Source organism: Mya arenaria, chromosome 12, assembly GCF_026914265.1.
Source record: "Mya arenaria isolate MELC-2E11 chromosome 12, ASM2691426v1".
Taxonomy (NCBI): Eukaryota; Metazoa; Mollusca; class Bivalvia; order Myida; family Myidae; genus Mya; species Mya arenaria.
The window spans coordinates 29180940-29208154 of NC_069133.1; the positions used below are offsets into that span (position 1 = coordinate 29180940).

Here is a 27215-nt window from a genome sequence, read left to right on the forward strand (position 1 = left end):
TCAAATCACTTTAATGACCACTTCAATGGTCTTTCGTAATCAGTTTTTGAACATGATTTGCTTAGCTTTAATGATCAACTGACAATAAATGTGAAACTAATTAATTTTCATTGCCTCATTTTTGTTTCACTGATTGAAACTGAAGAAATTATTTCGACCAGCGTTCATTAAATTGCAACATATCAATCGTAATTGGATGATTTTCATTATCTTCAAGTGAGTGATAACAACGAAAACAAGATTATTTCTTTCTGTATTTGACTTCAGGTGTTGATAGAACGATATAGAGAGGTAATATATACATGTCAATGTACCTAACAGTGAAATGGAATTTCATATTAACAGAGCAGAGTATGTCGTGAGAACTTTGTGAACTAATAACTTCTCGCACCACGGTTATCATTGAATGCCACTGGATAATACTTTCCAAGGAACACACAAATGAGTTAAACAAGTTCCAATTAATTTGCCCTGCGTCCTCTCGAAACTCGTTTTCACGGACCGCCAACACGTGATAAACGAACAATCTCATCAAAAATGATAGGCGTGTCATACCATTGCAGAATAATTCCTTATATGTGAATCTAGCTGGTTAACGTGAGCGGAGTGATAGTCGATATCATCCAGATCTGAGAAGGACAACCTTTGGTTGATGTGAGATGATTGTGAGGAATGTTTTCGCGAGTCATGGTAAACTACTAAAGACCTAGCTGGTGAGGCCGATCTGTCCTTGTACTCCAGGTGGTCATCAAAATGGCGATTTTTCACACTTCCGGTTCTAGCATTTGGTGAGCGTTTTCTCTTTACTAGTGTCATGTTACAAAGAGGCATATCAACATTGTTGCATCGCCTTCGACACCAGTAACATTTCAACACTTTTATGAACGCCCTTTTGAATTCGCGACTTGAGCTGGCGTAGATAATGGGGTTCATTAGAGAGTTGCAGTAACCTAGCCAGAATATAACCGTGAACAGTTTCTCTGGAACTTTACAAGACGTGCAGAGGACATCTGAAACATGAGAAAGTAGATGTGAAAAATCATAGAGTAACCTAGATCAAATATAATCCCGAGTCACGTGCGTTGTGTTTATGAAACCACCATTTGGATAAAAAGTAACAATATATGTTTCTGGAAGAATGTCCAAAAAAAATTTAAATACTGAACACCGTACATCCATAACTGAAGAACTCAAAAATCTCGTGCGCCATGTTCCTTTGATTTGGTACTTAAGAACTCCCGCTTGATTATACGCCTGTCACACTGTCACGCTATTCCACACGACCTGTCACGATATATGGCCAGTCACAAATCGCTGCGAATGACCACGAGTCGTTAAAGATTATAAGTATCTTCCATGGCCGAGAGTGTAAGATAGGTTAAGATAACCTATCTTACACGAGCGGCTGTGGTAGATGCTTTTTCAACCACCTCAGTTAAACAAAATAAAGTTAAAATGTATTTTTTCCCAGGAACTCTTTTGTGCGTAGTGAAAATTTTTGCGTATAGATATGCGATAATTCGTGGTTTTCATGGATATCAGCGCAGTGATTCAGAGAATGTAAATAGTGAAATCGTACTTTAAATAGTTCTGAGGAGAGTGCATCATTTCTTAAACGCAGCGAGAAAACCTTTATAAAAAATTATGGTGCCATTTGAAGCGAGAAATAATTAATTTGGATTTCAAATATTGCCACAAGACAAGGTTTCCATGATGCTACAGATGACGGTCGTTAACAAGGGAGGTATACGTAATTGCGTGATGACAATAAAAAAAGTTCTATACGGGCACTTGTTTTATATTTGCCCGTTGGCAAGATAAGAATTTCTAGCATTGCCAAATTTTTGGATCTACAATTTTCTTCGCCATCCCTGAGATTTTTTTGAACATTAGATGCTAGTTTTTAACGACTTCGAACGATTTTCTTCGTCATCAATACGAGACTTATTCGATATTACTACAAACACGCGCGAGAACGTCGTGGTTTGGATATAAATAGTTGGAGGTTATAGGAGTTGCGGATGATTAATGTGCTACGATATGATACGTTATACGACAATACCCCCAGCATAGCTATTGAAAAAGTGTCTTCTTACGGTTGTAAGCGGACCGTGCACGAGAATTTCAAGTAATACCACTAGCCGATACTTTGTATTTAGAAAGGCCATGGTAGTAATCTAATGTTTATCCTTCGGACAAATATTTCTATTTATCTATTTATAAAAATGTATTTTATTTATTAATGCATTTATTTTCTCACCAATATATGCAATACACTTCTCGTCGTATAAGTCAGATACAGTTACTCGTTTTTTCTTCAAAAATGTCCTCTTACAGACGTAAGAAACCGTTTCGCTAAGACGAACAACAATTTTATCCTAGGCTATCTATTACATATACGAGTGAGTCGCGAGATCTGTACAAGAAGTTCTGGACGGCAATCACCGACTTAGACGCCAGTTCGACTCCATATCAGAAAACATGAAAAATGTACTTCCCACGACTCGCCAAGTTATTACCTCGCCGCAACTCGCAGCAAAAGTCATTGTGACAGCGGTCAGGACGAACACCTAACTGGGCATGTATAAAACTGATGAACTAAAAATGAATTGAAAATATATGTTATTTATATTATTTATACAAATTGTTTCCTGTCGCATAAGCTAAAAAGTCAGAATAAAAGTTAACACATTGGATAATTATTATCAATTAATGATATTCCAATTTATCAAATACAAGCGTCAACTATAAGCGTGTTTATAAATGAGAGCCTGTACATAACTATTACCAAAATTCTCCGTTTTTTTTGTATTTTTGATAAAATCATATCACTACAGTAATCCAATATAGACAAATTGTCTTATGAGGCGAATCATGTCTGATTTCTACAATTACACGAATTGTCTGCCTTGGATGCATTTGTGTTCTATACTGTTAAGGTGACGGACATATTTATACAAATTGATATGACGATGGAAATGACTGCTAGTTTGTTGTACATTTTCAGTACGTTCATAAGCAACGTGTCCTGAAGAAATATATGTTTATCGATAAATTCAAATGTATTTCAAATGTAAAAAATGTCATAAACTGTCTGTTCTTTCTGTTCTGTTCTTATTAATCCTACAGCTGCGACAGATTGTGATCTTTGACCAGAAACACGTTTAAAACCCGGTCACATACCAGATTGATACCTTCAGTATATGTTATAAGTTTAAAAATAATTACACATAGCTTGCGACAAGACATGCCTAATTTTAAAAATCTAACTCAAAATGCGTTTCATCTGGTTGTTTGTTGACACGAACCTAGAGGCAGACAGAAGAAGAACGGGAACCAGCAGATAATGAAGACACCAACTACGATTCCCAGGGTCTTCGCTGCTTTCTTTTCTCGTTTAAACTTGGCGAGCCTGCCTGCCGTGGTGATACGGGAACTTAGCTTCCTCGGCGACTTCTCTGAATGCTCACTGGAATTGGAGTAGAAACTGGGTTAAGCCTTTATTGTGAAGTCATGAAGATGGTAGATTCATGGTAGGAGCGGCCTTAAAATACTGTATAACACATATAAGGAGGCGCTTGATAGAGCTTGGAAATAATTGTTTACTTTTCCTTCGTTTACTAACATTGAAAGTACGCACAAGATTGCAACAAGCCTAGTTGTGTCTTTTTTTGTGGTTAGTAGATGTCAGCGATGTAACCAATGGCCTGTTTGTTATGCTAGATTTATTTTCATCAATATCATGTTGTCTTTTGCATGAATATTAAAATTTACATTTAAAAGAATTCAGCATTCAACTTCAGTGTAAGATCGTATGTTATTATATACCCATTATTATATACCCATCATAAATCCACACTCAATACATGTCGCAAACTACGGTAGTCCGTATTCCACTCTTGTGACATCATGTCATACCAAGTATCGTTGCGCGATGTTAAAATGACGTCATAAAACAAAATAGTGCGTCGTTAAAATGACATTTATTATGAAAACATGGGGCTTTTAGTGATCTTACCAGTAATGTATATAATAAAAGGGTTATTAGTACAGCGTTTTGATCCGGAATGTCGTATTCGACTCTCGTGGATATTTGCAGATTTTGATTCCACTCGGCTTGCGCCTCGAGAAATCCGAATCTGCAAAAATCCACTCGAGTCGAAAACAACCTCCCGGATCAAAACGCAGTACTAATAACCTTATTTTATTATATACCCATTATAAATCCTCACGCAATTAATACATATCGGAAAATACGGTAGTCCGTACTCCACTCCAGTGTAATACGGCCGTATTCCACTCTTGTGACGTCACGTCATAACTGGTTTCGTTGCGCGATGTTTAAATGACGTCATAAAACAAAATAGTGCGTCGTTAAAATGACGTAGCTGTCAATTTTCTATTTCCAGTTCGTTTGTGAAAAGTTCTCTGATAGGTTTTTAGTTCGTTATTCACTCGTTTTTAGTGCAAACATTTTATGAATATTAATCTATGAACTTTTAGTAATGCATCTATGTTCCAAAAAGAGCAAAACACTTTTAAACAGGGCATGAATACATGACCAAATTACTACGCCGCCATTTATTGAATTGAAATTTGAAAGGTTTAACGTGTTAGCTTGGCGGATAATCATTGGATAAAACATTTTCTTAGTTTCAGAGTATGTTTCATGATATATGGGTATTCAATCATTCCTCACTGTCAGAGACCAGTCTGATTCGTGTGAGGTCGTTGCCCAGGAAAATAGTGAAGACCAAGCTAGGTTGTTGACAATTTTGCAGCGTGGATGGGGTAAACACATTATCAGTTAATATGTTAAATGTTGTGTGGATTGTTTCGGGAAGTTAGTATTACGTATTACAACTATGACATTTATTGAATGAAAATTTGAAAAGTCTTACGTGTAAGTAAGCAATTGCGGTATATCACTGGATAATATTTTTTTCTTTGTTTAAGAGTTTGTTTCATAATAATGATTCGCGTGAGGTCGTTTTTCCAGGTAAAAAGTGAAGACCACGCTAGCTTGTTCACAATTTTTGAAGCGTTGGTTGGGTAAAACAAATATCAAATAATCTGTTGTGTGATTTTTTTCGAAAGTTCGTATTACATATTACAACGAAAAACAGTTGAAAGAGATATTTGAACGATAATATAATATCCTATTTATGTTCGAGCGTTTTTTTGTCTGTAATTTGTTTTGTCTGAAGGCAAATGTTTGAACAATCAGCTTCAAAGTACAAGGTTAAGTTCTCTTATGTTTGTGTATGAGTCCTTGTAGACATGTGGTTTTGTTGTCAATGTTCTTATTTTTAGCTCGACTATTCGAAGAATAAGTAGGGCTATACTACTCGCCCCAGCGTCGGCGTCCGGTTAAAGTTTTAGGGCAAGTTGGAATTTTCAATTATAAGTCCAAAACCTTTCATTGAATTGACTTAATACTTCACACAGTTGTTAAGGGCCATCACACATTGAGATCACATAACTCCATATTATCCTAAACACAAGTTATGGCCCCTGATTGACTTAGGTTTATGTTTTAGGGCAGGTTGGGATTTTAATAAAAACAACTTCTATACCCTTCATTTAATGCACTTAATACTTTGCACAATTAATGACGACCATCTTACAATAAGGTCACATAACTCTATTTTAACCCTAAGTACAAATTATGGCCCTTGATTGTTTTTTTTCTTTCTTTTAATTTCGTTTGACAGGCACATTAATATATTCTCAACCACATTTTCATAAAGGAAAAACAAGTTATTCGAATGACTTGCGTCATTGTTCGGGCGGGCTGGTGGGAGGGCAGCGTCAACGTCACCTTATGTATAAAATAATTTTAGCTATGTTTGACATAAAGAGACCAAACTTGGTACATACGAAGAGTTTATGGAGACCTTTTATGGGAATGCGTTTGAGGCGCCTAGGACCAAGGACAAGGTTATTTTTTTATAGAAAAAAGGTTGGTACTGAATAACCTCAGTAAGGGTCTACATATTGTGACCAAACTTGGTATATAGGAAGAGTTTATGGAGACCTTTCCTGAGATTGTGTTTTGGGCAGGGAGAGTTATGGTCAAGGTCAAGGTCACTGTTGCTAAAAAAAGAAATATGGTAAGTACTGAATAACTCAAGTAAGGATTGACATAGTGTGACCACACTTGGTATATAGGACAAGTTTATGCAGAGCTTTCATTGGATTGCCTTTTGGCCCCCTAGGGTCAAGGTCAGTGGTACTTAAAATAGATTGCTGTTTAGTTATGGTTGACAAACTGTCAGTGTGACCAAACTTGATATGTAGGAAGAGTTCATGGAGGACTTTCATGGGATTGTGTTTGGGACCCTTAGGATCAAGGTCACTGTTACAAAAATAATAGAAGAAGCTAATAATCTCTGTTGCCAATCATTAAAAATCCGGCTTTGTCACATCGCGATTCTTGTTCACTTTTTAATTTGATTGTTTTATTGCTTTTGACAGGCACATATTACATCGTTATTGTATTCACTTCTAAGTCAAAGCGGTGTAGTCGAGCGCGCTGTATTACGATAGCTCTTGTTCATTGACTGCCCCGGTGTGGATTCGGCCCAAACTTAAACCGATTTTTTATACTTTAAAGCCGCACTCACACAGTTTGACAGTTCGGACCTTTTTATTTTATTTTTGTCTAGGAATCAGCTGATTTTGGCATCAGTGCTTTCAATTCATTCATATAAGATAAATCACAGTAGTAATGATCTCAATTGTTTGAAAAACTGCCGAAAAATTATCATTTATAAATTTATTTATAATTTGTCATCAGTCTTATACTTATTCTTTTCTGGCATTTACGCCAGAAAATTGGCTCATTATACGATAAAAAAAAGTCGTTTGTTTTGAAAATACTGATTTATTTGAATGAAGTAGTTACTCAGTGAGCGTGACCTTATCGGATATATCGGATGGCCCGATAACGGTCCGATATTTACGTCATTATCTCCGTATGTACAGGGCTCTCAATAAGAGCCGGGGGCCGGGGATATCCCACGGCAATTATGGCTGTATGACCCGGCTATTCTCAGGTAAACAGCTGCCTTCTCAATTAGTAATATGTCATGATTGTAGTCTTAAAATGTCCCTTATCTTGAATAGAAATAATACTTTGTCTAAACGTAAAAAAATGAATTGAAACGATGTATTACGATCAATTTTATTGTTAAATGCGCCCGATTGCCGATTTGCATCGTGGTATTCAAAGCACTTGTATTTTGAACTAATATGCATCTACAAGACTTGGAGTGCTTTGAATCCGACAGACGCTTATTTAAAATAACATGAGATGATATCGGTGTATTAATTCGTTAAAGTACAACCCAGAACATCGGCGATAACAAGCTAAATATTCGATAAAACTACAACAACATTAAAATGAGAAGTAAAAAAGACGGGAAGGACGATGTTAAACAAAGAAAAATGGAATCGTTCTTTGTTTCTAGGTAGGTATATGAATGATATTCCAGTTATAGTTATGGCGACTCAATGACGGCGCAATTGTGGCTTTGAAATGTCACTGCAAGAACTGCACATATTTCGGATACGATTATTTTCGACTGTGTTGATATTCTTTTGAAAGACCCAATTTTCTGTTTCAATGACTGCTTTAAGCTAGTTTATCTGACATCTTACTGATACAGGTATGTGGATTGTTATATATATAAATTTTAAAGCTGTTTGATACTCAGGAATGATGCTAACTCTCTCCCAGTTTTTTGAAGACTTGAAGAGGGGGGGGGGGGGGCACTTGTTATTGATTTGAGGTATCAAGTAACACTGCAATAGGAAAACCCCTGCCCAAATTATTTTAACATCTGATGTGAATTTCAATATTGTTAATACTGCATTTACAATCTTTGATTTTCATAATACATGTTGTTGTATTGTACATGTTAAATGATGCTTTTGTGCAAACTGAAGGTGGAGAACCTATGACCCGAGACGAGACTGCAGATCTGGTTCGGGATGAAGAGCTGGTATAAGCAAGGCATTTGATCTGCCAAGGGCTGATGACTCAGAGCTGAAGGATGACTATTTTGATTAGAAGATGACTATTTTAGATGACTAATTTGATTCAATTTTCCTTTTTTGAATAAAAATATGTAAGATTTTGAACCAAGGATTAATTTTGTTTACTTGTATCAATGGTATTTACATATGTAAAATGATGTTCAAAACAGGAATTTTGCTCTAATGAGAGCTAACCGTGACTCATAATGCTTAAAATCGTTTTCAGCAGGGGGCCTGTGGCCCCCTGGACCCCCGGCTGAATAGGGGCTCTGCCCCAAAAACCCCGCTGGGGGAGATCCCCCAGACCCCCCATCTACTTTCCTAGAACACCCTCCTACTTCAAAACTTATTGAGAGCCCTGTATGTATCTTGGAATCACTAAAATACTGTTGATACATATTGAATTCTTTATGAGTGTTTTTTAGCCGATCAAAATATATTTCGGTCCAATATCGGACCAATACATTTTATATGTCAGATAGGCACCGAAAACGATATAGGGCCGATATTCTTTCCGTTGGTGAAAATCTGTCTTCTTGAGCATATTTACTACCTCCCTTGATTTAAAGTACAATTGTTTGAAACTTTCATTTTAAATATCTCGAATATGATCAAATAAAGTGACTTTAATATAAAAAAAATCAAACTGTATATAAGTTGCCTTTATAAACATTTTTATATACAACTTTGTTTTCATGTTTGAGCTTGAGCTTCGCGCCTGCATCTGTGGATCTGGCATAGCATGTTCAGTCCACTCTGATAAAGTATTTAACGTTACTAATTAATAGAAAAAAAAGATCAAAATATAACATTTTTATGAAGCCACAAGTTATCTGAAAAAATGTCGAACCTATGACAGACCAATGACAGACATATAACTTAAGTTGTATAGGCCATATATCGGCCCGATGGGTTGCCCTAAAATATCGGTCAGACCTTTATCCGGTGGACAAAGCTATATCGGATAGGTATCGTTCACGATTATACACAATCCAATATCGGACCGCTATATATCCTCCTCCATTTTGTCTCGGTTCTTCTTTCTTCTTTTGTTAACACTGGTAAACAACAAACACGCAATGTGTGACACATAACCTTCAACACCGGATATCAGGTAAATACTCTGACGTCATTTCAACCAGGTTTTCCGATGACGCACTCGATGTCATTAAGGCAGGTTTTCTCATGACGCGATATCATATATATATATATAAATATAGCGGTCCGATATTGGATTGCTAGCTGGGTAAGTTTTTCAATTAAATCATGAGGAAAACGTGATTATTTCTTCTCTTGATTTCATAAAAAAACATTACTTTAACCAATCACCACTTTCCATATTTAAACAGGAAAATGACCACGTCATAAACACATTATTTTGCAACTAAATCTCTTATATTACAAATTACGTCATATATCCGGTGATGACGTCACCATTTGAAAAAGAGCAAATTTAGTTAGAAGTAAAGTGTTATCAAAATCGTCATCATTTAATTTATTTCTAACTTTCATCACTGTGGAGGAGCGACCACCGGAACTTGCTCACTATTTGAGCATCTGTCATCGGTATTCGCGACGGAAGGAAGCGTTGCAGCGGTAAGTTGAAGCCCAATATTTGCTCTTCTACCTCGAATTTCACCTTGTTATGTTGATTTTGTATACTGACGATAATTTCCCCAGCTCCGAAAATTCAGAAAATGCTATAACACTGTCGAGATTTGTAAAAATGACCAAAAAACTATGCATTGCTCACTCAAAAATATTCGCCGTTTGTTACAAAAGCCCCCCGTATCGTCTTTACAGAGTCATAAATCAAAAAAGTGAAGTGTTCATGCTTGTAAAAAAATAAATTTGATTACTTCAATGCCGCTGCTTTCGGTAGTCTAAGTTATTGCCTGCTGGGACGATGCTGTGTACACATACAGTAGCCACTATATTATTCAAAGTACGACTGTGATGACAAAATGGCAAACTATTGCAATAATTGTGCATCAAGAAATAAAAACGGTACCTATTTTACTTTTGCAAACCATATAACATACTTACACATTAACTTTGTGTAAGTTTTGACAACATATGTATAGACGGTCTACCATTGATTCATCACACGATAATCCAGACAATACTGACCTATTGCTCTGTAATGAAGGAATATTTGATTGGCTGCACCTCGCAGTGTGTATTCGAAGGACGAGTCCATTGTCATCCATTCCTTTCACAGTTTTAGACCCACTGTTCAAAAATCGGTTATGCCGCGTAGCTTCCCGGTAGATCTTCAAATACACTACCATTATAATTAACATGGGGATATAGAAAGATCCAGAGACGGAAAAGATGACGTAGCCAACTTGCTTAGTGACTGTACATTCTATGTCATCATTTAATTCCGCTTCACGCCAGCCAATTAATGGACCTACTGAAATTGCTAAGGAGAGCAGCCACACCAAGGATATGATTAGGCCAGCCCGCCGTTTTGTAATTATACTCGAGTGTTGGAGAGGTCGCGTAACGCCAATATATCTGTCAATACTGATCACACAAAGCGTCAGAATTGACGCCGTACACCACAAAACGTCAGCGGATGCCCAAATATCACACACCAGAGGACCGAAAGGCCAATATTTTAATATTTCTAAACTGGCAGATAAAGGCAAAACAGTAATTCCAAGAAGCAAATCAGCAGCAGCAAGATTGACTATAAAATAGTTTGTAGTACTCCGCAGTCTTCGGTCAAAGAAAACAGCAAGTAACACTGTTGTATTTCCGAATATGGTCAACATTATAATACATCCAAGGAATACACTTATAGCAATCGTTTCAAGCAATGACATGTTATTGCTATGAGGCATTCCCGTAGATTTTCCGTACCCCGCTTCAGATAAATTCATACTGGTAATTGAATAGGAAGCGTTGATATACTCCATCAGCGTTCTTCCTGGTGTAAATATACAATCAGACGTACATCACAAAAACAGCATTATTTTCACTCGGCAGGAATGTCGTATCTTGTTTGCATCGAGACGACCATTCTGAAAGCACAGAAAAAGATGTGTGTTATCATGCAATCTCATAATCAACCAGTGGACAGCTTACATCCGACAGCAATATTTGCGAAAAATTGACAATAGCCAGCGAGAGTTCTCAAGACGTATCTCCGCTAAAAATCTTATGAGTTTCGATGGAGATGTCTTTTTTTCGCTTAAGATCATAGAAGCTATGGGCTCGAGAGAAATAAGCTTAATATGATGCTAATCAAAGCAAGAAATCATATGTGTCATCGGCTTTTTATGTCTCACAGAGGGAAGAGAAAATAAGTGAGTTGTATGGAAAATTGATGACAAAGACATCTACTGTGAGTGCCTTTAATTCGGGTTATGTTAAAGTTCCTTTATCCGCTTTGAACTTTAATATGAATAATAAAAAACAAGTATGAGAAGTACTGGGTATAAAAATGTAGGGCAAGGAAAAATACAAAGTAATACGTCAACAAAATAGTGATAAATAATGAATATCTGCGAGTTTGTTAAAAAAATGTTTAATCGTGTTGACATGAGAGCCATAGCCACATATGAATCTAAACACGGTTTGAAAAGCTCGTATATATCAGGAAGACATCATCGAACCGTTTGCAGTTATCGTGTTTAACTTGTTTGGGAAGTTGACATGATTGGAAATTGTCAGTTACAACAAACAGAATAAAAATAAAAGCTATACCATAATCGCATTTGACAATTCATAAAAATATAGTATTGACTCTTAAAAAATATTAAACGAGACCTTGATTAAATACATACACTTATAATGAGATTGTGGAAGGTTTTTTTACGTGTGTTTGGCGATAGTGGAAGGTACCTCATCTATATTGGTGAGTGTGGCAGATATCTTATCTATATTGGTGAGTGTGCCAGGAACCTTTTCCATATTGGTGATTGTGGCAGGTACCTTTTCTATATTGGTGATTGTGGCAGGTACCTTATGTATATTGGTAAGTGTGGCAGGAACCTTTTCCATATTGGTGATTGCGGCAGGTACCTCATCTATATTGGTGATTGTGGCAGGTACCTTTTGTATATTGGTAAGTGTGGCAGTTACCTTATGTATATTTGTGTTTGTGGCAGGTACCATATGTATATAAGCGAGTGTGGCAGGTACCCTATCTAAATTGGTGTATTATGGCAGGTACCTTATCTATATTGGTGATTGTGGCAGGTACCTTATCTATATTGGTGATTGCGGCAGGTACCTTTTTCATATTGGTGAGTGTGGCAGGTACCTTATCTATATTGGTATGTTGTGGCAGGTACCTTATCTATATTGGTGATTGTGGCAGGTACCTTATCTATCTTGGTGTATTATGGCAGGTACCTTATCTATATTGGTGAATTATGGCAGCTACCTTATCTTTATTGGTGAGTGTGGCAGGTACCTTATCTATATTGGTGAATGTGGCAGGTACCTTATCTATATTGGTGAGTGTGGCAGGTACCTTATCTATATTGGTGAGTGTGGCAGGTACCTTATCTATATTGGTGATTATGGCAGGTACCTTATCTATATTGGTGATTATGGCAGGTACCTTATCTATATTGGTGAGTGTGGCAGGTACCTTATCTATATTGGTGTATTATGGCAGGTACCTTATCTATATTGGTGATTATGGCAGGTACCTTATCTATATTTGTGATTACGGCAGGTACCTCTTCTGTATTGGTGAGTGTGGCAGGTTGCTTATCTATATTGGTGATTATGGCAGGTACCTTATCTATATTTGTGATTACGGCAGGTACCTCTTCTGTATTGGTGAGTGTGGCAGGTACCTTATCTATATTGGTGATTATGGCAGGTACCTTATCTATATTTGTAAGTGTGGCAGGTACCTTATCTATATTGGTGATTACGGCAGGTACCTCTTCTGTATTGGTGAGAGTGGCAGGTTGCTTATCTATATTGGTGATTATGGCAGGTACCTTGTCTATATTGGTGATTATGGCAGGTACCTTATCTATTTTGGTGTATTATGGCAGGTACCTTATCTATACTGGTGTATTATGGCAGGTACGTATCTATATCGGTGTTTTTTAGGCAGGGACCTTATTTGTATTGGTGAGTGAGACATGTACTTTATCTATATTGGTGATTGTGGCAGGTACCTTATCTATATTGAGGAGTGTGGCAGGTACCTTATCTATATTGGTGAGTATGGCAGGTACCTTATTTATATTGGTGATTATGGCAGGTACCTTATCTATATTGGTGAGTGTGGCAGGTACCTTATTTATATTGGTGATTATGGCAGGTACCTTATGATGGCTTATCTATATTGGTGATTATGGCAGGTACCTTAATTATCTATATTGAGGAGTGTGGCAGGTAGCTTATCTATATTGGTGAGTGTGGCAGGTACCGTATCTATATTTGTTATTGTGATTTCTTCTCTGTGGAACATTATAGATCAAACATAAAACTACACTTTTGCTTAAATTAAAAATACCATTAATCTTCAACAACATAAAACAGTCCTCGGTACATTTCATATGCTCGATATATGTTTTCAGAACTTACTAGTTTTCACGATTTAGAAAAAGAAAAATGTCTTTAAATTGATATTTAAATAGAACAGTATGTCAAAATGCTTGTGATGTGTTGAAGATGATTATCACGTTTTACTTGCTTGTATTATTACAATTAATAATTACTATATCTACCACAACAGTTCGATGTACATTATAACAAGTTTAGAATACTCATGTCTTCATATAACGTTGCTGTTGGTAAAGTGTTTGTAGTATGTCTCATTAAACAGAGCTGGAATTGATGAATGAAAACATTCTCTACATAACTTTCATATTACTGAACATTTTGTATAGGCCTATATGTATTGTTCTGCTGCACCTCCAATTCTATATACTTTTCATATTGTTTGTACTGCGAAGGGCCGTGGTCTTAAAGCGAATTCATGTTTGTGGTTATTAGTGTTATCAAATCAATATCACATAGTGTATGCATATTTAAGACAATAAAACCAGTTGAAAGCTTACTAAATACTCGTACTATACAATGTAAACGATAAACATAATTTTGATTTAATACTTAGATGCGTATTGACGGGGCTGGTTATATGACAAAACGTTAAGCCAGAAATATATTTTACTTCTTGAAATCCTTAAATCTGATTTGCTAGTAATAATTACAACTCTGTTTTAGACGAAAAGTTCAGTATACCACTTAACTTTTCATTAGGTTTACCAGTCTTTTTGAGTAATTAAACCTGATTTGAACAATAAAAAATCGTTTCCCCTCGAGCATTTAAAAACATTCCATTCTAGAACATTTCCCCAAAGACGATATTGTGTTCAGTTTACACTCGTTGGTATGCATGAAGCAGTATTTATCGGAAACATGCTGTCTACAACTGTTACCGTCTAAATACAGGATTTTCCGCGCAATTTATATTTAATCTGTCCGATTTTTAAACTTTCAATGATGCAAATTATCAAGGGATGGCTGAAATGTAAATCAACAAAACATATTTGACACTAAGACACAATGTAATGCAAAATTCATATTTCCGCCTTAAATTTATGAGAAACGTCGGCTGAATTATTGGTTGTTGTAGAATAATATTGCCATTGAGAAGGATGGTTACTTGTAATAACTCTTGTTTCTATCATCGTTTTGTTATTAATAAAAGTGTTATTGATTGTTGAAAAGTGCAACTAGTGTTCTGTTCAATAAAACGCCAGGGGAAGCGTTCCATTTCAAGACTGGTTTACTTCTACAACGGAAACACTGTAAAGGCAACTAAAATAGAGCTTTTTAGAAAAGGGTAGAAAATAGTGGACTTAATAAGATAACCATGCTAAACATGAAAACTGTTGAAGGTCTTTGGTACTTTTCGTTAAATCTAAAATGTATGTTTTAAAGTTAACACATGTATATGACCAGAGCTTATATGTATTTGATCACACATGTCAGATAATACTAATTTCCAACATTGTTTTCACTAAAATAAGTTAAATTGAATCAGATTGTTCGGTTAGCGCACTCGCTTCTCACCAAGGCGACCCGTATTCGATTCCCGGCCTGAGCGCATGTGAGTTTTGTAAGTGGTCACCACGCCGGACAAGTGGGGGGTTTTCCGGGTACTCCGATTTCCCCCACAACACAAGACCACGCTCTCGCGCAACATCGTGCCAACGAGAGTGATTAATATAAGTTGCCATAGCTTATTTCACAATCGTTGCAAATTTAAATAAGTTTAAACTAAATGGAATAAAACAATTAGTATATAAGTCACAATCCTTTGCCAGTCACCCGTCAAATGGTTGCAAATGGTCAGTGATCGAAATAAAAAGCAACAAGAACAACAAGAACAGCAACAACAGCACAAAATCAGATTTCCTCAAGAATGCCACAGAAACGACATAGGAAAAACATATTTCACATTAGACCATGACTCGGGTTTGACTTCGATGTCTGCGAACCCATACAACTGCATTTTGCTACGACCCTGTTTGGCCAAATCAAATAAAAGTGTTTTTTTTAAATAGTTTACTCCTTGTGTTACTACGTTAATCATCACGAGTCACTTAGTATTATTTAAAAAAGGCATAAGTAACTTTTTAACGACTAACTATCTCGATATAACGCCTTTAAATATCTCTTAAGAGAATGATTTATACCGTTGAAGACGTCATGTAAACGAAATACCAAGTCGTTATAATACACAAGATGCGCATTCCTAATAAAGGGATACTAAGTCATACGAACGAGATATTAAGTCATATAAACGAGACACTTAGTCATAGATAAGAGATATTTAGTCATATAAACGAGATAATTGGTCATATAAACGAGACACTTAGTCATAGATAAGAGATAATTGGTCATATATAAACGAGATAATAAGTCATATAAACGTGATGCTAAATCTTACAAACGAGATGCTAAGTCTTATAAACGAGATCCTTAGTCATATAAACGAGATACTATGCCACCTTAACGAGATACTAAGTCGTTAAAACAAGACACTAAGACATTTGAATATAACACTATGTGACATTTATAGGCGTCCGTATGTAACAGACTATCAAACTATCATAAATAATTATTTTTCATGAAATCATAACGGGATATAGATTAACAACATGGCTAAGGACGAATACCATCGCTAACAAAATGTGAGAGGGTTGATATTTTTCCTGGTTTTCTTTTTATATCCTCCTCCCTCCTCCCGATTACCAGTATAAAGTGTTATGAAAGGTCCCTTTGGGCAAATAAGAGATATTTCATGACGACAATGTTCCATGAAGCCAAAATCCACAATCCAATTAACCCAAATTTATTTGCAGGATAACATGAGCTGGCATTTAGAAATATAATAAATCACGGAAACCCATTGTTAGATAAATCCCACCACTAAAAGTCGATCTGCAGGGCTTTTTAGGTGATTGTATATTCCTTATTTCCCAAAAACATGTTCCGCCTTCATATCATTGATTTATCGCCATTTGTTAAAGGATGCGATTTGTGAGTGATAGATAAAAAAGATGCTCAAGTTGCTTGCAAATATATTTCACGAGTCAGACTTATAATATTCACTACAGTGAATACAGTTGTAGACTATTTTTTCTTACTTGATAACTAATTACTTTCCCGATATTTGGATGTTTGTGTTATATGTTTGTCTTGTGAATTTAGTTTAGTTTTTAGAGAGGCTACATTTCCAAGACCATGAGACATACACTATACGAACACCGTGTTTAAAGGCTAAGGCCCAACAGGCACTGCACGTCACACACACTTACGCACGCACGCACGCACGCACCCCCCCCACACACACACACACTTACGCACGCACGCACCCCCCCCCCACACACACACCCACACGCACACACACTTACGCACGCACCCCCCCACACACTTACGCACGCACGCACCCACCACCCACCACCCCACACCCACACCATTGTTCTCGCTGTAGTATTCATTGTATTATTTGAAGAGGACATAAAGCTAATGTATAATATATTAAATATAAAATATATTTTTCCTAGTTTCAGACAAGAATACTTTTCTCTGCATGGCCACTCTTTGAGCCCCGTGTGTCCGAATCTGGACCAAAGATACGATTTACTCAAGTCTGTTTAGTACCAATGCAACTGTATCATATATCTATAATCTACGCTGTGAACTTTTTGTGAAAATTATAGATGTATTTTAGCTTTGATGGTCATCATTGTCATGGAACTAATGTGGAACCAATGGATGCTTCAAGTCAAAGCGTCTTAGACTCTCCTTTGATTATAATGCTCCAAGGGAGTCGAAGACAAATCAATAGCATAGCCAACATCTTTGTGTCTTGGTGTCTGGAATTCAGACTCACTTGTATTCGTTTAAAGGAAGTGTTGACGGTGTGTGAAGGGCGACGGGCGATCACAATTTCACTATGTGCACTCAAGAACAAGCGTGTAAAACCCCTGTTTTTAGTTATATCAAACAATGCTATAAAGCCTATATTTCACAACGAGCGGTTGCTCAAAGTTTCTCATAAACAAGGGGGAGGACGTAATTTGATTTCTGGCAAACATTAAGTGAGAAAATACGAAAATGAGGATAAATTCAACACAATGATTTGTAAACATTGCCTCCAGAGCCACAATCTATTCAATAACTTTTTTATCTTTAAAGTTATGATACCAAACTAAGATGTCGATTAAAGAATATGCGTTTCCCCACACACAGGGCGCATTCATTTTTCAAAATTGTAAAAAAAAGTCAACTTACCAGGCAAAAAATGGTCCCAGAATCGGCACTTGTCAATAAAAATACGCCATTTTGTTTGCCATGAAACATTTTTCTCACTTAATGTTTGCCAGAAATCAAATTACGTCCTCCCCCTTGCATAAAGGACTCCAAGATTGTGTTCTTACCTTGGAAACAGACTCATTCGTGTTCAAAAGCTTGGATTTTAAATTAAATTCCTAATATATTCCTGATAATACTTATTCATAAACAATGCAAAATCAACCATAAACATGAACGCCGCAGAGCGAACGCCATCGACTGTTTGGTGTTGTTGTTGTTGGCGGTGGTGTTGTGTGTTTTAGTTGAAAAGGGTGGAATGAGAGTATCTGGTCAAAAATTACATGTAGAGGCAGGAGATGAAATAAGCCAGTAACTACTCCATATAAAATCAAAGCACTCTCTGGTGTATGTGCAGAAAAATATACAGGGAGAGTTGCCTGGTTTCAAAATCGTGTCGTTGTTATCAACTATTGACAGTGTGGTTATTTCAAGAGCCAACTTTCGTCATGCAATACTATTTTTTATGAATGCATGTTAAGCAAGCGATCACTTCGTACGAAGTTGCATACGAAGACTTCTACGACCGTTTTATTAACGCTTTCGTACGTAATTACTCTTCAAAATGGGGAAGGATCGGACGAAAATGTAAACAAACTGTAGATGTGAGTATACTAAAAAAAATCGCAAATAGTGATTCAATCTGCTTCGCTTTTCGAATAATCAAAATAGACATTTACTATTTATTTTAATAAATATAGTGGGTGGTAATGTTTTGTCGACTACGGTTGCTACGGCATGGTTTGACCCGTTTAAACAGCTGTTTCCTGTGTCACATTGCAATGTTTTCAGGTTATGACACATTTCGATACCATCTATATTCATTTCTTATCGCTTGTATTGTGTATAATATAAATTGTTATGGCGTTAACATGTTAAATAATCACATCCCAAAAGGTAAATGTACTATTACGTTCGTTAATTCTTTGTTCTATTCGATTGAAAACCCCGGAAGTACAAATTTAAGAGTTTAGTTAGCGAATATTATTTGAACTGTTTCCTTAAGGTATGTAAGTTTACACACTCAAATATTTTTTAATATACAATTCTATATACTAACCAGTATACAAACGACATTTGTCATTACAAAAAGGTAGACCTATTGTCAATTACAGTATCCTCTTTGTTTGTTATTGATATGATTTATTAAGTTTTTCATTGCAGGCAATCTTTTGAAAGAAAAGCTCAGTCATCAGAGATGCAGTGTTGCAGCACTGAAAAGCATTGGGTATGACTGTATATCTCAGCGTATGATTAAACCAACTATTGCAAAAACTATGCAAACAGTAATCTGGGAGTAGGATTATTATTATATTTTTTCGTGTTATTAGAGCCAGTCTTTCAAAAACAGATGCAATTGCCATTATAACATAGTATGAAATAAGAAAATACTTGCTACTGCTTCTTGCAAACTACCGATTTTTTACCAATATATGTAATCTTAATACAAAATGTCACTGTCAAGGCAGGCATTTCATTTGAATTTGAGAAATGTCTTTTACAATACAAATTTGTACTGTAGTGTTTTTTTATCTCTTAAGATAAATGTGTACTTTTACAAGAAATATTATCAAGAATTGTATTTGAAAAAAATGTTAGACCATTTCTTTTTTTATTTTACTAACAACTTTCACCTTTTATGGATAATAGTAAAGATTATGTATCTTCTATTTTACAGGTGCCCATCATAGAGTGTTTCTCTTTGCCTGCAATCAGGATACATCAACTGACCTTTGAACTGTGCTTTCCAACTTGGGATTCAAACACATGCCCTCTTGGGTAGGAGAAAGTCAGACAAACACCTGTGGCTATATCACTATACTTCTTCAAGTCTTGCTCTATGAGTAATCATGATGTGAAGTAAAACAAAATGCAGTCATCTTTTTGTTATATTAAATAAGTTATGAACAAATAAAATATTTCAAACATTTTATTAATTCGTTATTTTGAAAAACAGTATGAATAAACATACATGTATACCAATAGACAAACAAATAATTGGCAAAAAATGGGCACAAAAATATGAGAATATTGAAGTTGGAGATTTATTGTTAATATTGATTTTAATGTGAAAGAAAATGCCCCAATTTGCCAAAAAGCATTGAATATCAAATGACAATGCTTGGATTTACAAAATTCTGCCAAAATGAGTATAGATCTGTGAGTTGCTGTTTGGTATTTGTTCATAAAAGTCATGATATATAAATCAAAGTTTAAAAAAAAATGGTGCAAACATAAAACAGTGGAGGATCTGATGTTATGTTGAAATGATATACTTGTATAAGCTATTAAAACTGTATATGAGCAGATTCTTATGGAAATATGAGCTTTAAGAATTACTTTATTCCAAAATGGTGACCTAGAAGGTTTAGTTCCTTGTATTGGTCAATGTTATATTGTTCACTTAACAGCTTGAGGTAAATGCAAGATATAATACAGTCAAGTTCAGAAACTGCTCAACAGTTATAATAATAAACGCTTCCTCTCAATATGGTGTACATTTGTGGGAAGTTATATCAAATCCTTCAAAAGGTTAAAGTGACATGGAGCAGACACAATTTGTTACAGACGAACAGACAGACAACTGGAGCTAAAAGAATTAGTCTATTTCAGGAGGAGACATACTTAGCCAAATGGTTCTTGAGAAAAAGTCATTAAAATAATTTATAAGAAGTACAATAAACAGGCAGTCATAAAAGTTAACATGAACACGAACTTAGGACAATGCCTAGACCTTTTGTCATCAAACTTGATATGAAAGTTGGGCCTCACCAGTAGATGACCCCTATTGGCTTTGGGGATCATCGAGCCAAAGATCAAGGTCACAGTGACCTTGAATGGTAAAAGGTTGTCCAAGTGACAATCCCTGGACCAATCATGCCATTCAGTCTGAATGGTCATCAAACATGACATAAAGGTTGGGCCTGACCAGTAGATGACCCCTCTTGACATTGAGGGTCATCAAGCCAAGGTCAAGGTCACAATAACCTTTAATGCAAAAAAGATAACAAATCCGTTCTCAGGGATATCTCAACAATGCCTGAACCTATGATCATCAAACTTGACATGGAAGTTGGTCCTGACAAGGAGATGATGCTTATTGATTTTAGGAGTCATTGGGTCAAAGGTCAAGTTCACAGTGACCTTGAATGCGAAAATGTTTCGAGTGATAACTTGACAATGCCTGTACCCATGGCCCTCAAATCTGACTTGGAGTTGTGTCTGGCCTGTAGATGAATCCCTTTCATTTTAGGGGTCATTGGGTCAAACGTCAAGGTCACAGTGACATTGATTGAAAAAAGCTTGTCTGTGTGATAACATGTCAATGCCTGAAGCCATGTTCCTCAAACTTGACATTTAGATTTTTGTAGTCCAGCTGATGACTCATATGGATTTTGAGGTCAAAGGTCATGGTCATAACACACTCTATCCTCACACTTTGAATGGTCATAATCTTAAAACTGCCTCAACGGCATCCAATGTCAGTGACTAATCAGCTGTCATTTCGGTCCATGCTTATTTCATTCAATTGTTCATATAATCCTGACAACATGGCGCTCAGGTGGGGGCATAATGTTTGACAAACATCTCTTGTTGATACTTGGCTCATTTCTTACATGTAGTTGTAACATTTTGGGCAACTTCTCAAATATTTTTTTTAAGACATTTTACATCCAGCTCATAATTAATTTACCATTCAATGTCACTGTGACCTTGACCTTTGACCCGATGAGCCCTAAAATCATCTACTGGTCAGGCCCAACCTTCATGTCAAGTTTGATGACCATACATCCAGGAATTGTTGAGTTATCACTCGGACAAGCTTTGGTCTACAGACGGTAGACGGTACCGACCGACCAACCGACATGTGCAAAGCAATATACCCCTCTTCTTCGAAGAGGCACATAATAAAAATGTCTTATTATGCACAGCAGTAATTACATTGACAGAGACATTTTTCCTTTGAAGTATTTATAAATTGAGTCAGTAGCTGAGTCCTTGGATGACATAACAGTGTAGTATGTTGGTTATAATATTTGTTTCCTTTTTAAAAGATATGCCAGCATGTATAAAGATGGTCTCTTCTTCCTGTATAGAGTCAACATCAAAGTCCACAGTAAATAGATTCATGTGAGTTGCACGAAGACAGAATTTTCAAGTTTAAACAATTTACAATGTTGAATTGATGTAAATAGTTGCTCAGATCACAGCAAGGGTAAACTGAATCAGAATGAATCCATTGAAGGTTTTGAAACAGTTTCTGTTTGAAGGCTGTTCAACTCAAGCACAATCCTTTGATATGAGATGGTGGCATAAACTGTTTTGTGAATTCTGTCCTTGAAAAGTCTTTGGTAGTCTCAAGTATCACCTTGAAAAACAGTTAAGATGAATTTTGTAGAGATTTGAAAGTCTATTGCTCTTTCGGTAACTTTCATTCTAGGCTCTGAAGTATTTGTGACATGGCGCTGAGTCTCTGAAACGAAAAACAAAAATTATTTAAGAGCAACAAAACAATGATAAAAAAAAATTGAGTACATATGGTACAAAATATTTTAAATTTACACCTTTTAACAGTCACAGAATATTTCACAGAGCCACTTGTAAAATATGTATAATAAAACATCAGTTGTTTTCTTAGTTAAATAAAGGGCACAACTCAAAATCACTTAAAGCCGGATTTATAGACCTAATAATTAGGACCTATAGATCATATACAAATTAGTGTATTGTCTCTGACATGACAGACGGCTATTATGATACCTTGAATTTGGTTCTTGACAACAGACTTATCTGCTAGAAATCATTAAAAAGCCTTTTTATTTCATTTGTTTTCTTTAAGGCCGCACTCTTACAGATTAACAGTTTTAATAATATTTTGTGTAAACATCTGAAAACCAGCAATACAAGAATGCTGACAAAAGATTTTATCGCAGTTTTTCATAATTCTGTCGCAAATTAATGTTTTTGAAAAATGCATAAAACATCAATTTTTGAAAATAAATATGAAAACTTGCAATGTGATTTTTTCAGCAGTCTTATATCACTTGTTGCTATGCATTTTCACATGCAATGCTACATATATACAGTATCCAGTGATGTGGATCATTCCATATATATGCTGCACATATTTAATATTATAATTATAGAATGTGCATCAAACTATATGCATGATAAGCTTAAAAGTTTGTATTTAATTGAGATTTGGTAAAAGAATGCTACAAACTGACTGTAAATAATGCATAATGCACGATTTCCACTTGATTCGCTCTTGCAGTGTATTTACTTTTATCTTGCTTATAAATAACACAAGTAAACCGGAAATATGGAAATTTAGTTACCCATCCAGAAACCTGCAGTTCTGTGTAACAATCCGTCCCGCCTAGTTACCAGCATCTTGGATCCATGTCAAGATCTGAAATAAAAAATGAATAATCTATTTATTTATAAACAGGCTGTTTTCTTTCTGAAGCTTAAAATATGGTTGACATTTTTCTTTAAATGCAAGGTGGTTTCTGTTTTAATAAAGCCATTGCTTGAGCTCAAGTAGTCATCAGTCGTGGGGTTCAAGATCTGAACCTGTCCCACTTTTGCACCCAGGTTTACCGTATTAATATTATACCGTTCATGAGTGTGTCCCAGTACTAACCCACAAAGGTCAGATTGTTTGCACATTAAGTTATCAGGAACAGTTTGTCGAGCTGGTTGAACAATTCAACTGCAAGCTTTAAGTTATTTTAAGTTCTAAGGGCCTGTCTGGATCTGGATAGGTACGTTGCAGAGCCTTTCAGCATTGCGCAACGGGAGAGAGTGTGGGTTTAGTCCCAGTGGAGAACAGCTTTCCTGAAGCTGTTCACTGTGGAAGCGCATACAACGCTATCTTCCAGTTTGTTCCAGTCTACTATAGTATTTGAAAAGAACGAATGTTTGTGTCTTATGGTCTTACACTGCACTGGCACGAAGCATTTGGTATTGTTTACTGTTTCTCTTTCCACAATATTTTCTGATCGGTAGTCACTGAATGTCTTAGGGGTTACTCTACGTTTATTTGAACGTACAGGTGTTAAATAGTCGTGACAAGGCATGGCTGGCACCAGCCCACCGACCACCTTATAGAAGAAGATCAATCGATTCGCCTTCCTTCGATCCTGCAGAGATGGGAGCTTCAGGTCTTGGAGCATCTGGGTAACGCATCCGGTCGACTTGGTCGTATAGTCACCGGTGATAAATCTGGCTGCCTGTCTCTGGACTTTTTCAATGTTGTCTACATCTTTTTGGTGGTAGGGGTCCCAGACTATAGCGCTGTACTCTAAGGTGGAGCGTACAAGCGATAGGTATGCCGCTCTTCTGCAGTTTTGAGGGCAGTGCTTTAGGTTTCTGCGAAAAAAGCCTAGTGTAGAGTTCGCTTTTTTAGTCATCTTGGTGATATGGGAGGCCCATTTGAGGTCTTCTGATATAGTGACGCCAAGATATGGATTTTCGGGCACTTGCTGTAGGATGTGGTTGTCTAGTTGGTAAAATTTGGATGATTTCTGGTTGATAGACATAATGTAACATTTCTTTGCGTTAAACTTCATTCCCCATGAATTTGGCCCACACTTCTAGTTGTTGTAGATCTTGTTGTAGTATTTCTTGGTCTTTGGTGTTTCTAATGGTACGGTACAGCAAGCAGTCGTCGGCAAATAAGCGCACTGTTGACTTGACGGACTCCGGGAGGTCGTTGATATGGCAGAGAAAGAGTAGGGGACCCAGCACTGTGCCTTGGGGTACTCCGGAATCAACGGTGGCTGCCTTTGATTCTTCACCTTCTACAATGACCTTCATACTCCTGTTGGTAAGGAAGTCGTTCAGCCAGTGGTTTATGTTGCCTGTGACGCCATATTGTTCCAGTTTGTGTAGTAGTGTTCGGTGGGGGACAGTGTCGAATGCCTTGCTGAAATCCAGTATGGCCATGTCTAACTGAGTACCTGGGTCAGTCTTGGCAAGTAGGTCATGGACTGTTGTTATCAGCTGCGTTTCAGAGTAGCCAGACCGGAAACCGTGGTTTAAAGAAGTGAGAATATTGTTTCGTTCAAGGTGGGATAGGATATGTTTACAGATGACGTGTTCTAGGATTTTACATGTTACACAAGTCAGGGATACGGGTCTGTAGTTTTCAGCTAGGTGTACATCGCCTTTCTTGAAAATTGGTGCGACAAAAGCATTTCTCCAGTCTGTGGGGAGCCTTCCAGTGTCAATAGATGACTGGAAGATGGTACTTATTGCTGGCGCTAGTTGATGAGCACACGTCTTTAACACCAAGTTGGGGATCATGTCGGGTCCCTGGGCTTTGGCTGCGTTGATCCCGAGTAGAAGTTTCTCAACGCCATTAGTAGTGATGTTGAGGGCAGGAATAGATGTCCGGCTTCGCTTGGTTGTGTAAGGGAGCTGTGTCTTTCCATCGTCCGTGGTGAACACTGATCTGAACTGGTCGACCAAGATATGTGCCTTGTCCTTGCTGCTGTTTACCAGTCTACCCATCTTCTTGAGGGGGGCCACACCAACACTATCCTGTCTGCGTGACTTGACAAACCTCCAAAATGGCTTGGTGTTTTTCTCGTCGAGTCCCTTCTGGATTGTGCTGTTGATGTGGTTAATCTCTGATTTTTGAAGGCCTTTTTGCATTCTCTCTGGTATAGCTTGAAGGCACCCAATTGGTTGGTCTTTTTAGCATGTTTGTATTTTCTTGACTTACGTCTAGTCATCCTTCTCAAGTCTCTATTAAGCCATGGCAGTGATTTTCGTTTCTTGCTGAGTTTTGATGGAATATGTTTGTTGATGGATTTATCAATACCAGATTTCAGGGTTTCCCAGAGTTCTTCAGATGTAGGGTGTTGATCGTTATTCTCTTTGGTGATCTTCTCTGATAGCTGTTCCATGTCTTCTTTGATGTTCCCCCAGTTTGCTTTCGAGAAGATGAAGACTTTTCTTGGCTTTTGTTTGATAGCTTGTGAAATGATGTTGATGTCTGTTACAACCATGGCATGATCACTAATACCCGGTACTGAGGATGAGGTTTTAACGAGCGAGGGGTTGTTTGTAAATACTAGGTCGAGCATGTTGTTAAGTCTTGTTGGTTGTTTGTGGATCAGGGCGAGACAGTGCTGTATAGATAGGTCAATCAGGGCTTTTTGGACCTCTTTGTCTGCTGCTCCCGGTCTGACGACCATATTTGGCCAGTCGATGTCTGAGCAGTTGGAATCTCCAGCCAGGATAATGGTTTTTTCTCTTGGGATATCTGTAAGTTGACGGATGGAAGCATCTAGTTTTTGTATGTCGTTCAAGTTCCTGTGAGCCAAGTTCATAGAGCACAAACTTGCAAACAGGGAGTCCCCAGTCCAAGTCCCATTAAGAGCTGCAATGTTTTCAGAACCGCAAGAAAATTGAAAAAAAATGTAGTTTGGGACAAACAAGTCCCCCAACTGTGACCAATAGAGCTTATGCTTACCTTCTGGCTGCTCTGGATATTTTAAAATACTTTTTGACCCATCCCACCCCCTGTATCCCCACCCCCAGGCAACTTTTAAATTTATAAGCTTCAATGTTGATTTAGAATTTCTGAACACTATTAGAGACATGATAATCTTTGTAAATATAAGTCAAATCAAGTTATTGAAAAATGATAAAAACTTTGACAGATGAAATGACAGATCAGTGTAAACACTGTCATAAAATCAGTCTGTTTTTTAGCTTGTTTGTTTAACTTAAAACACCGTAAAATTCAAATACCATGAGTCTAATGGTTGGATAGTATTTCAGTCTATATTCCAGTGTTCTTATCACAACAAAACTCCTGAAATGCATCGAAATAAGAGCATTTTGTTTTTCAAAACATTTTGACAGTTGGCGCGAGGTTGCGTCCCCTGAAATTTAGTCAAAACGGTTAATTTACTCACCGGTTTGCAGATTCCACAGAGTTGTCTTCTGTCTTGAAATTGGCAGCTGGTTTTGTTAAAATACGCCATAATAAATGAAAGATCGCCAATATAGAATATTTTTGTTGTTGTGGCGGCCATTTTGTACGCCACCCTAAGAGCTTTCGTAGAAATGTTCGTAGATCTACGAAGAAACAGGTGCTTGTTCGTACGAAATTCTTAATAAAACGGCTAAACAGCCTGAGATACATCGTACAAAGTTCGTAAGCAAAACAGACTTCGTACGGACTTTAATAAAACTGGCCCTTATTTTAGTGAAGCTTGGAGTCCGGATTTATTCTAGCAAGTAATTTGGTTGGTGCCAAAAAAAGGAAAAAGTCCAATGTCATTTAATGTAAC

The 27215-nt window shown here is 36.9% G+C and overlaps 1 protein-coding gene and 1 long non-coding RNA gene across 2 annotated transcripts; both read right to left on the reverse strand.

Moving 5' to 3' along the window:
- Positions 1-549: 549 nt before the first annotated feature.
- LOC128210587 (alpha-1A adrenergic receptor-like) lies at positions 550-10928 on the reverse strand. The gene is made up of 3 exons (XM_052914940.1): positions 10171-10928; positions 3309-3487; positions 550-1010 (listed from the first exon to the last, which is right to left on the reverse strand). Exons 1-3 carry the CDS (start codon positions 10926-10928, stop codon positions 550-552), a joined length of 1398 nt encoding a protein of 465 aa, XP_052770900.1.
- Positions 10929-21672: 10744 nt separating this feature from the next.
- Positions 21673-26792, reverse strand: LOC128212515 (uncharacterized). The gene is made up of 3 exons (XR_008257469.1): positions 26671-26792; positions 23244-23317; positions 21673-22378 (listed from the first exon to the last, which is right to left on the reverse strand). It is a non-coding gene; the product is annotated as an uncharacterized LOC128212515 (long non-coding RNA).
- Between the last annotated feature and the right edge of the window lie 423 nt (positions 26793-27215).

Bases quoted from the DNA above. Each gene is read 5' to 3' on its own strand.
- LOC128210587 (XM_052914940.1), bottom strand. From the start codon at position 10,928: ATGAATTTATCTGAAGCGGGGTACGGAAAATCTACGGGAATGCCTCAT. The intron at 3,488-10,170 runs GTCAGTATTGTC...GGCTTAACCCAG, and splicing joins CCTTCATTACAGAGCAATAG to TTTCTACTCCAATTCCAGTG. The intron at 1,011-3,308 runs GTTCGTGTCAAC...CTCATGTTTCAG, and splicing joins CTTCTTCTGTCTGCCTCTAG to ATGTCCTCTGCACGTCTTGT.